General features: G+C 39.5%; 1 protein-coding gene across 6 annotated transcripts in view; it reads right to left on the bottom strand.

The window, feature by feature from the left end:
- Positions 1-16,172, bottom strand: part of cwf19l2 (CWF19 like cell cycle control factor 2) — a 266,997-nt gene that overhangs the window by 190,248 nt on the left and 60,577 nt on the right. For 5 of the 6 annotated variants that reach the window (XR_005944421.1, XM_041198939.1, XM_041198943.1 and 2 more), the window contains 2 exons: positions 13,904-14,023; positions 6,198-6,291 (listed from right to left, as the gene is read on the bottom strand). Coding sequence is in view for 5 of the 6 variants with exons in the window: in XM_041198939.1 (XP_041054873.1) it covers positions 6,198-6,291; positions 13,904-14,023 (214 nt within the window). In the remaining variant the exon portion in view is untranslated. The remainder of the gene's footprint in view (positions 1-6,197; positions 6,292-13,903; positions 14,024-16,172) is intronic. The other variant, XM_041198940.1, reaches the window with a different exon arrangement.

Here is a 16,172-nt window from a genome sequence, read left to right as displayed (position 1 = left end):
GCAAAGCAAGAATCACTGAGGAAGGTGACTACCTCGCTTTGCCTCAAAGTCAAATACAGCCTTGAATTCGCATCATTTTTTTGATGTTAGTCACTAATTTGACACTACTTTGTTAACAAAGACATCCCCAATCTAGTTTTGTAACTTTATAGTACTGCATCTATTAAATTGCCTTTTACGTTGTTATGATCCTGGACCAGACCTCCAAGTTCTTGGTACAATCCTCATAGGGACCACTCATTTTTTGTTTAAAGTATACAAAGTTTGAGATTCAAGACACTTACCAAGAGAATAAAAACACAAAATTCCACAGGTTTTGAACAAATAAAAATAAACTTTACTATACAATGTGGAAAGATAAAACCAATTACAATATCTATCTCATACTCTAACATTCATGGTTAATATGAGGTACATGTAAATTAACAAGCAAGCTGTGGTCAAACATGCCACACTGCATAATTAATGGAAGACACGATCAAGACAGGTACCACGGATTTCTCAACAACCCACCCAGATGTCAATAAATACTGAGCCAACCAATCTCATTGAAGCTTTGTCTCTCTCACAAGGGATCCCAGTCTTTACCTTAAGATCTCGCCTTGGAATCCACTCCCAAAGTCGCTCCAACTCAGACAGCCTCAATGACAGCTCAGCTCACAGAATTTCAATCTTTTCTCCTAAGACTCCATTCTCCTGGATTCCTGAGTCTGGACTCCAGCACTAACTCAAGCACAACTTCACTCTTCAGCAGAATACTACTTCACCAAACAGCCAGTAGTATGAAATCACCAACATCCCGCTGCTTCTTCAAACTTCAGGGCTTCTCCAAAACCCCCATTACCAAAGTTTGCCAACTGCAGCCCTTTTTCTGTTTGCAGCATCTTTCTTTCTCCTTTACTGGGATCTCTCCCTATCCCTGTTTCCTGTCTGGGATTCTTCTTTGAGATCTCTCCCTGTCTCTCTGATTGGTTCCTCCAATGGTTCCTCTCCACCATCTCAGGACTCCCTCCTTTTATGGCACTATACTGGGACCTGTGATTGAATTCTCATGCTATTTTCCAATGCAGGTGAATTGCTGTCAGAATGGCTAAGCACTTTAACTGCAGGAGGGGAAAGCATAGAACAGATATGCTGCTGCACACTACTTATGCGCCAAAACCGGTGGCCTGCTGGGGATCGTAGTCCTTGACCTCCACCCAGGATCACGCCCCCCCCAACCCCCCACCCCAAACCCCCACCCCCCACCCCACCCCCCCTCACCCCAACCCCCCCACCACTCCCTCCGACCCCAAACCGCCCCCCCCCCCCCCCCCCCCCCAAACCGGCCAAGAGAAAGGGAAGTCAGTTTCACAACATTCTCCCTTTGCAGAAAAGAAAGCATCACCACAGTGAAGGCTTCTTTATAATGGGTTTGAAAATATAATTTATTTACAAGAAGTGCATAACATCATTAACTTCTAATAAATAGCTCATCATATACTGCAAAAATAACCTTTTCATCTTTCACAATTGCATATATTTTATTAACAAAGTTATATAGGCTGAGCCCAAAACAAAAACAAATCCGTGTGTCAAGTAGGATTAGCAGGATTTAAACACTAACATTAGAATACAGAGCCTGCATTTTTCCTATGCCAGTTCTTTAAACTCAAGTCAGAGGATCAGAATTACATTTTTTTCCCAGAAACACACTCATTTTCAAACTCCAGCAAAACAGTCAAAGATTCTTCATACAGAACATTTGCATAAACACCAATGGATTATGATCAGCGTAAATTAATATCTCTCCAGGGTTATTTGAAAAGTAGACTTCAAATTGTTGAACAGCCAAAACAAGACTTAATGCTTCTTCCTTGATGGTGGAGTATTTCTGTTACTATGCATTAAGTTTTTGTGGGAAGTAACTGACTGAATATACCACCCCATTGCCATCCTCTTGTAACAATACTGCTCCTACACCTAAATCACTGGCATCAATAGCTGTTTTAAATGGCCTATCAAAATCTGGTAGAGCCAAAACAGATTTATTCATTAATCAATCATTCAATCTCTCAAAGGCAGTCTGACATGATTCTGTCCGCATAAATTTCATGCTTTCCTTCAATACGTGCATTAAGGGAGCCACTGCCTCACTGAAATTTGGGACAAATTTCCTGTAGAATCCACACATCCCCAGGAACCATACAATCTCCTGTTTTGTCTTAGTGACAGGTAAGCCCATAATTACTTTAACCTTAGCCTTTTGGGGCAGCACTTGACATACCCAACCACAGATGGATAACCCAGCTAGATGACTTTAGCCCTGGCAAACTCACTCTTTGCCAAATTTATCACCAAATCCGCCCTTTGGAGCCTATCAAATAGTGCACTTAGGTGCTCCACAGGTTCTTCCCATGTGTTATTATAAACCAATAGATCAATATATACAACATAAATGTGTAAACCAGCAATTACTTGGTTGATTAACCAAAGAGCATGATCTTGCATTGGTACAGGCTGTCCGGAGTTACAAATGCAGAGATTTCTTTGGCCTGATCAGTTAATGGAGCTTGCCAGTATCCTTTAAGCAGATCAATTTTATTAACAAAATTCGAATTCTCAACCCTATTGATACAATCCTCTAGTCAGGGAATTGGATATGAGTCAGCTTTTGTTGCTGCATTTATCTTGCAGTAGACGATACAAAATCTAAATGATCCATCGAGTTTCAACACCAAAACAATTGGGGAACTCCATCAAGTTTCAGCACCAAAACAACTGGGGAACTCCAGTTGCTTTGACTTGGTTCAATGATGTTGTTTTCTGGCATAAATTTAATTTCCTCTCATACATGAGCCAATCTTTTGGGGTTGAGTTGATAAAAGTTTTGTTTGATGGGTGTGATATTTCCCACAACAACATAATGTAGATCTAACAACATTCGCTTTGGTTTATCACTACATAATGACTTATATTTCATAGTTTGTATATTTATATTTCAGTTTGGCCATATCACCCCAAGGCTTCCTTGGAAGTTGTTGTAACATTCTGTATTAATTTTTTAACACCTCAACATTAGCTAATTTTGTTATGGGGGGTTCGGTTTGAGAACTTTCCAGCTCTGCTTCTTCGTGTGAACCCTCCAGGGCATTCATACTACCTTTTTCCTTTCTTATAATTGGAAGTACACTCAGATAGGTGGTCAGCCTCCCGATCATAGTACGGCTTTAACATATTTACATGACATACTCGTTGATGTATTCTTCTGTCTGAGGTTGCTAATTATGTCGTTTCCCTCGAGTCTCCTTCTAACATAATAAGGTCCAGTTAAGCTAGTCTTCTGTGGTTTCCCCAGCAAAGGTAATAGAACTAATATTTTATCCCAGGCCAAAAAGATCAAAATTTTGTTATCTTATTCACCTGGCTTTTCATTATTTGTTGGGAAACCTCAAAGTGCCCCCAAGCTACATCGCAAGCTTTCAGCAGTCTCTCAAAAGTTGAACACACAGTCCAAAAGGGTAATTTCTTCTTTCTGGGCCATGATTCTTTCCTTAATTAACTTAAGCAGTCCCCACACTTCATGCACATTGACTAACTCATTAAATCGATAATAGTTAGGAGATATTGATGCCCTGTTTTAGTTTTGGCTAGGGGTCCCATGCAATCTACAAGGGCCCTACCAAATGCTTCATCGAAAGCAGGAATTGGGATAGATAGTGCTGATTTAATCAATGGCTGGGGCTTTCCCAATAGTTGACAGGTGGAACACATTCTACAATATTCCACCACATCTCCATGCAATCCTAGCCTAATAGTGCCTCATTATTTTAGCCTGGGTTTTCTTTATTCCCAGATGAATTTCCATTGGAAGAATGGGCAATTCTTAAGATTTTCCGGCAATACCCAGGAGGGACAACAAGTTGATGGACCACAGTCCACTTCTCATCTACCGGTCTCTGAGGATAACGCCACATTCCCCCATTAATAGGCCAACTTTTGGATCATAATATTGAAGAGTCCTGTCAGACTCTTCCTCAGAATGCACAGACTGAGATAGCCCCCACAGACCAGGGTCCGCCTGCTGGGCTTCAACCAAGGAAGTTGGGCTAAATAATTCGACCTTGCCATGGTCTGGGTCTTTTCTGTTACTCAGTTTCCTGCAAAAAGTTCTGTTCAGCCAGATGCTTGAATCATCCTCCCTATCAACTGATTTCGCTTCCTCCTGTTTAACCTTAGGGCTTGGGCTCTAGTTGCCACGAAATCAGGAAGTTTTCCAGTATGTTCCTCCGGCAAAATCTCCGTTTCTCTAATCTCAATCAGCTCTCCAGAAACTCTTGGATATGCTAATACTTTTCAATCTGCCAAGCTATTACCCTGAATAAAATTCATTCCTCTTAATAGGTAAACTATAAGCAACTCCCACAGTAACAATTCTTGTGTACTAAATTACTTCATAAATTAATTTTGTACAAAGGGACAAGGTCATAAAATACCCTCTAGCAAAAATTTTTGTTTCATCAAACCACCTGGAACAAATTGTATCATTGTCCACCATCAATGGCTGAACTGCCCCAGTGTCCCCAAAACATTAATTTGTTTTCTTGTCTTGTTGGAGGAGTAAGGGAGTACCTCTCCCTTAGAAAGGAAGCCTCTTTATCCTCCAGTATCCTGACTCACTTTCAGTATTCAAGGAAGGATTCCCTTGACTATCCTTTGTAGTTCTATCTATTCCAACTGTACAAACAATGGGTTTCTCACAAGTTTCACTTTCTGATGCACCTTTCTCTGTGGGAAATTCCTGTCACTTGCACCAGTGCCACTGATTTAACACCCATCTTTTCTGGTGCAGCCTTTTCTGAAGACTCCTTAAGCATTCCTATTTCTGCCACCGATCTACCAATCCACTTCCAACAATTTGCTTTTATATGCCCTGTCTTATGGCAATGAAAGCACACTGGTTTCTTCGTACCACTTCTATTCTATACACTAACACTTTGATTAATTGGAATAGCTTCTGCCTTCTTCCTAAAACTAGACTCTATTACTCTAGATTCTCTGTGGGTTTACCAATGGAGATCTATTGCCTCCCTAGCTGCCCATGTGATATATCATACCCATCTGCCAGAAACACTGCTTCCTGTACTTTAGAAACCTACAGTCTTCTAGGAGTGACCTAACAGCTATTGGGATGCTGTTCTGAAGCCCTTCCATTATTGTTAGGTCTCTCATGTTCTCAAAAGTTTGTTCTAACTTCATTGATCAAAACCACCAGTCAAACAACATTTCTCCTTAGCAAATTCAATAAACATTTCATCCAGTCTTTTCTTTAAGGTCTGAAATTTAACTGATAATGCTTCCAAGCTTGACCCTGAAGCATAAGTACCGCAGTTTTAACTGTCTAATAATGAGAATTATTCTTCCAAAAGGCTAGAATAAACATCCATAGCCTTTCCAACCAAAAAAAGTGAGAGTCTATGTGTCTATTGGCCAGTTTAACTTTTCAAACGAGATAAAATATCTCTTAACTCAGTCTTCAGTGAAGTTAGGCACTGTGCGCACACTCCTTGTTATATCAAAAGCTCAGAATGTGACTCAATTCCTTATCTGAGCTACTAGGCTCTCTTTCAGCCCATAACCTAAGCTTTTCTCTAGCCAGTTCATGCTGCCCAATTTCTTTTTGTCTTTGAAACTCAAGCTTTCACATTTCCATTTCTTTCCCTCTTTCTCTTTCCTCTTTTTCCAGTTCAAACTTTTTTATTTCTCTTTCTCTTTCAAGCTCCTTCATCTACAACTGAATTCTAGCCAACTCAACTGAATTTCTAACTGGGTTAACTGCCTCTTCTTCCAATCCCAGATGTTATGCTATTACCTCGCTTATATCAGCTTTCTTAGCCCCTGCTTTTAACAATATGCACAAGTTCAAGAATCAGCACTGACTTCAGCTAACTTCACCAGCCAATTTTCAAATGGGGAGTTCTAGTATATGCTAGTACTGGCTAGAATCTGACATCAAAGGAACCTGACAATTTATAGTATCTCAAGAAAATATACTTTTCAATCAAAAAATAAATTTGTTATTGTAGTCACTGGGAAGGCCACAATTCATTCTCCTATCATTTCAAATGAACAAGGGTACATGATGATGAGGTAACAATGAAACTGAAATAAAAGCAAAATGAACCACAACACTGAGCTGAAATTGCCTTTACATTTACCTTTTTGAATTGGTGACGAGTCATTTTCCTCAGATGGTAAGCCAGAACCTCCATCTTTCCAGTAGGGATTCAACTCTCTTTTATATATCTCAGCCTATAATGGAAGAAATCAATGGAAGATATTGGAAACATACTTAGAATTACAGCACTTACAAAAGAAAATAACTCGGTATGCTTCATTCCATGTCCAAATGATATATTTGGGGATTCATTGAAAATTGGTTTTAGTGGGTATGAATAAATCAAAGAAATCTTGCACAGATGTTTATCAACTCCTGTTACTACAGATATAAAGTTTTCACATCATTGCAGCAAACTTAAAAGTGTCATTATAAAAATAAGCCAAGTGAGGAACTTAAATGGAGTCAAAGTCATTGCAGCACAGAAGGAGACCAACTGGCCCATCGAGTCCATGCCAGTTCTCTGGACAGCAATTCAGCTAGTCCCATTTCCCACTCTATCACTGTACTCTCGCAAGTTTATTTTCAAATGCCCATCCAATTTCCTTTTGAAATCATTGATTGTCTCCAGTTCCACCACCTTCATAGGCAACGAGTTTCATTTCATTATCATTCACTGTGTAAAAAAGTTCTTCCTGGCATCCCCCTTGCAACTATGGCCTAAAACCTTAAATCTATGTTCCCTAGTCCTTCTACCATCAGCTAATGGGAACAGCTTTTCTTTGTCTACCTTATCTAAACCTGTCAACATCTTGTACACTATCAAATCTCCCCTCAATCTCCTTTCCTCCATGGAGGATAACCTTTGCTCCTCCAACCTAACTTTGTAGCAAAAATCTCTCATCCCAGGATCTAATTTGGTAAATTTCTTCTGTACCTTCACAAGGATCCTCATATCCTTCCTAAGTGTGGTACCCAGAACTGTATGCAATACTCTAGCTGTGGCCTAACCAGAACTTTATAAAGGTTCGGCATAACTTCACTGCTTTTGTACTCAATACCTCTATTTATGAAGCCCAAGATTCCATTTGCTTTGCTAATTTCTCTCTCAATATGTTCTGCCATGTTCAAGGATCTATGCACACAAAACCCCAGGCCCCTCTGTCCCAGCAAACTCTTTAGAATGGTGCCATTAAATCTATATTGCCTTTCCCTGTCCCTTCTTCCAAAATGCATCACCTCACATTTCTCTGTATTAAATTCCATCTGCCACTTGTCTGCCCATTCTGCTAGCCTATCCATGTCTTGTTACAAGCAGAATACCGTGGATGCTGGAAGTCTAAAATAAAGACAGAAAATGCTGGAAAAACTCAGCAGGTATGGTAACATCTGCGGAGAGAGAAACAGATTTAACGTTTCAGGTCCATATGACTCTTCTTCAGATCAGTTCTGAAGAAGTCATATGGACTTGAAATGTTAACACTGTTTCTCTCTCCACAGATTCTGCCACACCTGCTGAGCTTTTCCAACATTTTCTGTTTTTATATCCTGTTACAGTCAGTTGGTGTCATCCTCAGTTTGCCACATCTCCAAGTTTGGTATCATCAGTAAATTTTGAAATTTTATTCTTTATTCCAATATCCAAGTCACATTTAAAAAAAAACAAAGGTTTAAACATTAATATCACCATCTGCTGTACTCTAGTCTAAAAAATATCCATTTACCATGTCTCGGTGTTTTCTGTTCTTAAGCCAATTTTTTATCCAAACCTACACTGAACATTCTGGTCCACGAACCTCAATTTTACTAACCAGCATTTTATGTGGTACTTTGTCAAATGCTTTCTTAAAATCCATATCGATAACATCCGTTGTATTTCCTTCATCAATCTTCTCTGCTATTTCATCAAAAAATTCAATTAGGTTAGACAAAGACAATCTGTCTTTTACAAATCCATACCGGCCCTCCTGAATTAACTCAAATTAACTGCAACTACTTGCTGATTTTTTTTCCCCTGATTATTGTCTCTAAAACCTTACCCACCGCTTATGCTAAAAATAGCATAAAAGTGTAGAAGGTAACCAATTAATTCCTGACTGTGATTAAAATGATGCAAATTTATCAGCTGAAATGTACCTTGAAAGCTACTTGCATAAATAGCAACTTGTGTTTTGCATACCAAATCACACTTTCACTTATCTGTCACAACTCATAAGTTTCGAAATGTACAACTTTCAACTTTTCTCGAACTAAAATTTGTAAAAGGAAGCCAGATGAAAGAAGTCCTTAATTTTTACATTACTTCAATCACCAGCACATGATCAGAGGCAGTTTCATGAGAAACTTCAAATGCAAGGAAATTATTTCACCTCAGATCAAACCATTTAAGAAATAAAATTGATGTATTCTAAATTTTGTATACAATCTATACATGATACATATTCAAATTTCTACATTCAAACTATATATTTATTGAAGAAACTAAATGAAGATCCAAAATCCACAGAGCAGGATGCTACCCAAGGATTTTTTTTTAAAAAAGATATGATCTTATGGCAAATGTGGGATTTAAAAGCTTGTAGACAATAAAGAGAAAGGAAAGACCAAGTGATTAAAAGAGTTCCACATTGTTAAGAACCTGAAAAAATAATGCATTAAAATTTGAATCCCATTACTATTAGTTTCTATGCTAATTAAGGAGGAGAAAGGAGTGTGTAGAACAGCATAATTTGAATGCTGGAAGAACAAAGGAAGGAAAGCTCAGATAAGCACTGATGAGAGCACAATGTTTTATGATCTACTTGAAATAAATTATTTGCTAATGGTTAAAGATATCAAACTTATACTTAAATTTTACAAGTATATAAAAAGGAGAGTAGCTGAAGTAATTGTTGGTCCCTTATAGGCAAAGACAGAGAAATTATCATGGGGAATGAGGAAATAGCAGAGGCGCTGAACAAATATATGTGTTTTCATTGAATGCGGAGCAGACTCCAAGGGCCATATGATCCACTCCTGCTTCTACTTCTTATGTTTTTATATTGTCACAAAATTATTTTGTATTGACAGAAGCAAATATGAAAACAGTACACAGATCTTGCAAAGGTTTTCAAAAGATAAGGCAATGGAAATCATATAAATCTAAGCTAGTAAGGTATCCCCTTCACTGCTTCAGCATTGTTTGCTTGTCAGGCATGCAGTCTTGAAGTAGCCACACCTACCATTAGCTAAAAACTGGTAAGACAAACACCATCATCTTTGGTCCTCATCGCAAACTCTGCACCCTTTGGCACAGTTCCCATCAATCTCCCTAGATGCCATCTCTCACTGATGCAGATAGTTCACAATCTAAGCACCTTAATTGACCATGAACTTAGGTTCCAGCCCAACACAATGACCGCATACTTCTACCTGCAGGACTTCACCCAACCCCAATCCTGCTTCAGCTCAATTACTGCTGAAACAATCAACCAATAGTGGGGCAGGTTTCAGGGGCTGAATGGCCTACTCCTGTTCCTATTTATTATGTTCTTATACTGTTTAGATGGAAGAACCAACGTCCATCACTTGTTTTAATTAGCAGTTGTCTTTAATAAGGTCATTGCCATGCAATGTTATTATTGATACATGTACATGGAGAACTGAATAAACTTCAATATTCTTCCAGAATATATCTGGGAACAGGAACTGCATACAATTATAAATCCTCCAAAGCAGGAATGAATATGGTCAAAAATCATGTGTCTAACATACCCGGGTGGTTCATATTCAGCCATGGAAACTGAGCTCAGAAAGTACCAAGCTTATCATTTTTATTTGTTGCTTTTTTATTTGCTAGTCTGTCTGTTTGAATCTTTTGGGCCTGAAACTTTAGAAAAAGCTATTCTAGGTACTGTTGCTTCATTGATGGATAAATCCTAGATCAGGAAATCTAGATTGAATAGTACACACTACCTGAGATAAATGCAAATTAATGAGAATACTGTTCAACAATTATAAATTTTGCACGTGGTCCATGAGACCCCTTTCCTTGTACCTAAGTAACATATAAAGACAAAAAGCCCAGACAATCCAAGCTGTCAATAAATATGACAGGCAGAGAAACATAGAAAATAGGAGCAGGAGTAGGTCATTTGGCCATTTGAGCCTGCTCTGCCATTCAATATGATCATAGCTGCTCCTCTTTCTCAACGCCGTACTCCTGCTCTCTCCCCATACCCCTTGATGCCTTCAGAGTTCAGAAATCTATCTATTTCCTTCTTAAATATATTCAGTGACTTGGCCTCCACAGCCTTCTATGATGGAGAATTCCATAGGTTCACCACGCTCTGAGTGCAGAAGTTTCTCCTCATCTCAGTCTTAAATGGTCTACCCCGTGTCCTCAGACTCCTTGTTCTAGAATCCTCAGCCAGAGGAAACATCATCCCTGCATTCAGTCTACCCATCCCTGTCAGAATTTTATATGTTTCAATTACATCTCCTCTCATTCTTCAAAACTCCAGTGAATATGGACCTAGTTGGCCCAATCTCTCCTCATACAACAATCCTGCCATCCCAGGAATCAGTCTGGTGAACCTTCACTGCGCTCCCTCTATGGCAAGTATATCCTTTTTTAGGTAAGGAGACCAAGACTGCGCACAATACTCCAGGTACGGTCTCAACAAGGCCCTGTACATCTGCAATAAGACATCCTTGCTTCTGTACTTAAGTTCCCTTGCAATGAAGGCCAACATACCATCTGCCATCTTAACTGCTTGCTGCACCTGCATGCTTGCTTTCAGTGGTTGGTGTACAGGGACACCCAGGTCCCTTTGTACATGAACATTTCCCAATCTATCACCATTTAAGTAATACTCTGCCAGTCTGTTTTTCCTATCAAAGTGGATAACTTCATACTTATCCACGTTATACTACAAATGCTCCATTGATATTTGCCCACTCACTCAACCTGTCTAAATCGCCTTGGAGCTTCTTAACACCCTCCTCATCATTCACATTCCCACCAAGTTTTGTGTCGTCAGCAAACTTGGAAATATTACTTTTGGTTCCCTCATCCAAATCAATGAAATATAGTGTAAATAGCTGTGGCCCAAGCACTGATCCCTGTGGTACCCCATTAGTCACCGCCTGCTATTCTGAAAAAGGCCCATTTACTCCTACTCTCTGTCTCTTGTCTACTAACCAATTCTCAATCCATGCCAATATATTATCCCCAATCCCATGTGCTTTAATTTTACACACTAACCTCTTATGTGGGACTTTATCAAAAGCTTTCTGAAAATCCAAATACACAGAGAATAAAAGGCAAGTTAATTAATTCAAGATCATCCACAGAATTTAGTGGATATGCTCCCTATTATTTAAAGAGAGATGTGAACAATAACCCCAAGTTTGAGAGAAACTGACAGACATGGAAATCAACTTGACTTAATTGTTACTATTTCTGAGTTTACAGAATCACCCCCACTCTCCTAATAGAGAACATGAATTAATACTGCCAATGTAGAAACATAAAAAACAGAAAATAGGCACAGGAGTAGGCCATTCGGCCTTTCAAGCCTGCTCCACCATTCAATATGATCATGGCTGATCCTCTATCTCAACGCTGAACGTCCGCTCACTCCTGATACTCCTTGATGCGTTTAGAGTCCAGAAATCTAGCTATTTCCTTCGTAAATAAATTCAGTGACTTGGCCTTCCCAGCCTTCTGTGGCAGAGTTTTCCACAGATTCACCACCCTCTGAGTGAAGAAATATCTCTTAATCTCAGTCCTAAATGGGCTAACCCGTATGCTGAGACTGTGCAATACTATCAAACAGGAGACGGAGAGATTCTAATGCAAGGGAGAAGTGAGAAGCTGTTGTTTCAGAGACAAGAGGTTAGGAAACAACTACCTGGCTTTGGGTAGAAAAAAAATTATTTTGTATTATGCAATCCAACCAATGAAGGCAACATCAACGTAACTCGATGATCGGGAAACCTACAGGATCAGGTAACTTCAATGGAGAGTTAAACCAGGCAGGATAAAAACATCCAATACCTTTAGCTTCCTGATCGATGGGTTAGAGTAAAATTCCATGCCCAAATCTCTAAAACAGATACAAAGGGCCGGATTTTGCATTCCAAAAATGGAACCAAACAGAGGCGTGACAGCAAAAACAAATGGCTGCAGTGTGGCACAAGCAGAAGTGCCATCTACATTTCCACCAGTCAACATTTCGGCAGGCTGTGGGAAAGGGCACGGGGCAGGAGGACTGCCCGACAATATTGAGAGGCCCAAGATCAGATCTTGCAAGACCCCGTTGAGTGAGGAGAGATGGAAATGGCCATAGAGACAGGACAAAAGGCAAGGAAGAGTTAAGTTAGAGGATTTTTAGAGAACTAAGGGTGGCATTGGAGTAAAGTTGACATTGAAGAAGTTCAGTAAAGGAGGGGTTAGAGGGGCAGACAACTCCATCGAAGGGTCTCATATCTGCTCTTTTAAGTGCCAGCAACTGAGGGTCATATTTGTTGCTGGCACTTATAAAGGATCATTAGAACTCTCAAAAAAAAAGGCAGCCGAGGCAAGCCATTCAGTGGGTCCACTCCGGGGCTATCCCACCTCTGGTCTGAGATTGAAACGGCAGCCCAACTCTGGTACAAAGTGGGGCTTTCCAACAGGGAAATCCTACTCCCTGGCAGACTAGCAATGGAGTCAGGATCGTGAAGGCTCGATTCCTGATTCCTGCCTCCAACATGAAAATCTGGCCCAAGATCTCGGCTCAGAATATGGATATTACTGGTGGACCTGCTTTCAATAGAGGATGAAATATACTCTGATGGCAGACAATCAATTTTTGAAAAAAATATTTTCTGATGTATTCTAGCATGTTCTGACTTTTCACCACATACAGTATCAAATTGATATCAGAACACTGGTAACAATATTAAAACCACTCCTTATGGGTAAGCTTTCACATCTTTTATTTTAAAATGCACTTCCTTGTTTTCAGATCTCTCCAAAGTTTCAGTGCTACAATCACCTCCACCCTGCAATACTCCGAGATATCTGTGCTCCTCCAATTCCAGCTCTTAAGATAATAAGAAATAGGAGAAGTAAGCTATTTGGTCCATCGAGCCTGCTCTGCTATTCAATAAGATGATGGCTGATCTAATTGGGGTCTTAACTGCATAACCCCCAACTCCTTTCTTGCGCAAAAATCTCTTGAGCACCTCCAATTTTAATCACTCCATCACTGGCAGTCATGTCTTCTGCTAGGAAGTCCATAGGCTCTGGAAGTCCCCCTTCAAATTCCCCATCTCTCTTCTTTTTCCTCCCTTAAGGTGCTCCTTAAAACCTACCTCTTTGACCAAGTTTTTGGTCATTGGCCCTAAATTGTCCTTATGTGGCTCGGGGTCTAAGTTTTGTTAACACTCCTGTGGAGCGCCTTGAATGTTTTGCTATGTTAAAGGCACAATATAAACACAAGTTGTTCTTGAAAAGTCACAATTGCAATTCGGTTTTCTTCCCCCAAGTGTTAGGAGAGGGTCCATACAGGTCAGCACAAGACTGAAATGAGAAATTGGAGAAGTTGTGCAGGACAAAATAGCTCAAAAATGTAATTTTGTGTCCCTGGAAACAGCAGTGTCACTTCATGTACATTAAAATAAATTTAAACTGAATTGGGTTACAGTAGCAGCCCTACAAAGTAGTACACAAAGTGTACAATACTAATACTTTGTGCAATACTGTACTTACAATTTATTGGTTACATAAATATGTTTTCCTGATTGTAATTACTTTTTGCTTTCATGTTTCCTCATTACCTGTTCCATGGCTTGCACCTTCTCATGCTCCATTTCTTTCTCCTTCTGTTTTCCAGCTCGGATTGCTGCAGTGGATACTGTCTTTAAAGACATGAAGTCTAATGTCATCCATTCTTCCCTCTATCATAGAATGAATATATACAAGAATGTTTTAATTTATAGAGCTAAATGCAATGTTATAAAATTACTAACTCAGAGTAGAACTTGTTATTTAGCTGTCCAATGAAGAACTAGAAGGCTGTTTAACATTACAGTTAATGTTTTGTTTACAGTTAAGCTAATACCATCAAAAATATTTTTATCACTAGTCTACGATTTGTGACGCACATGGCACCAAACCATCTGTCATTTGCAGTTTGCCAAAGAATGTTATTTGCATCATTAAAAAGTCATAACTGGCAGCATTGGTCTTCCAATTAAATAACAGTAGTTTTAAAAAGTATCTTCTAATACCATCTCAGATTATTTCATTGCAACCCAGATGGGCTGGAAACAGAAATAGAAAACAAGAAAGAACAGTCTGCAAAAATAAAGACAGAAAAGGGACAGAGAAAAAGAAAATGGAAAAGAACCACAGAAATAGTAGAGAGAAAAAAAAATGAGAAGACAATGATAAAACAATAAAGATCAAAAGGGAAATGAGGGAAGGAAAAAAGGTTAAAGAAAAAAGATGATAAGAATGAAATGTGCAGTAAATGTATCATGTTTAAATGACACTAATGAATGTAGTACTAGCTTTATTCTACAACAATGAAAGTGGGTTCACATTTTACTACCCACTCATTTTGTTTACAAGTTGGAAAAGACAGATATTGAAACATCGCAAGTATTGTTGCACATTAAAGTGTTGTGACTTAATGATGTAAAATAACTGGCAAGGTAAGTTATTTTAAATCGCTAGAATGTGAATGGTGGAAAAATAGGCAGCCAAAGTCAATTTTAACTTTAACATAGCTCCCTTTCTTATACAGCCAAAGTTTAAGAACTTCTTTTGCAGGTATTTCTGATGAGCAACTAACTGAGAGCATTTTTTCTTATTTTCTAGGAGGCAACCCAATGAATTTACAATGATTGAATCACCTTAAACTCATGTTCAACTGCACCCAAGCAACAATATAGAAAATAGCCCAGGCATACCCTGTCCAGAAAGAGCAGGACCAATCTGATCCTGTTAATTACCAACCCATCAGTTGTTATGCTCCCAGCTGATGTTACAACTGGACAAGCCCAATTCCAGGGCGGAACCCAGCTTGATAGATCCTGACTTTTTTTTTTAAGAGGAGAGTGGCTACTGAACAGAGTCGTAGGAGTCAGCTGATGAACTTATAACAAAAGAATAAAACATTTATTAAACAGGAAAAGGTTAACTATATTACAATACTCCTTCACACACAGCTATACCTTTACAGGTTATATACAGCTTCATAAGGATAACACAAGTTACAAACGCCATCTTATACCCTAATGTTCGCAGTAAGTACACAGTCCATGTAAACCAATAGGCGACCTGTGGTCAGACACACCACACTCTGAAACCAAGTGACAGAAGCCACCCCAAACAGATGCTATGGATCTCTCATCAACTCCCCACCTCCCAGCATTTGTCATATTGTGAGCCAACTGGTCTCACTGAACTCCACCTTACACACAAGGGTTTCCAACTCCACTCTCAAAGAACTCACTTTGGAATCTTCTCCCAAGTTGATGCTTTCTCTCAGACGCCTTCCACCAGGATCCTCTCCCCTGGATTGCCACGTGCATTCCGTGCCCCCTCTCTCAAATGTTCAAGCATGCCAACAGAACATCACTACTTCACATGCCCATAGTAAAGAGTTACAGCCCTTCGGTTGTCCCCTTGGATCTTCTGGCTTCCTGCAAGCCTATATTGCTTTAAATGTGCATTCTGCAGCTTTCTCCCTTTAAACTTGGAGTCTTTCTCTGCTCCTCACTCTTAACTTCACTTAACTGGACCTTTCCCAGGCCCCTATCCTGAACTGAACTTTGACTGAACTGTCCTCTTTGGACCTTTCCTGTTCCACCCCCTGGTTTTGGGGGTTTTCTTCTTTGGTTTTTGGAACCTACTCCTTGCAGTTCCGCCCTCCTGTCCAGCCTCTATGGTATCCTGGGTTCAACTGAACTAAAATTGCTTTTCTAGTTTTCCCTGTCCCTGTGGCTCCCTCTCTCTGGACCCCTGTTGCTAGGCAAAAGTACAGTTGTTTTCTACCTTGTGTTTGTTTTAACTTTCCTTCAAGAGTCATAAAATCTCATT

This window comes from Carcharodon carcharias, chromosome 11, assembly GCF_017639515.1.
Source record: "Carcharodon carcharias isolate sCarCar2 chromosome 11, sCarCar2.pri, whole genome shotgun sequence".
In the NCBI taxonomy this organism is placed as follows: domain Eukaryota; kingdom Metazoa; phylum Chordata; class Chondrichthyes; order Lamniformes; family Lamnidae; genus Carcharodon; species Carcharodon carcharias.
Note: the sequence above shows the minus strand (reverse complement) of the source record. Positions and strands in the feature narration are given on the sequence as shown.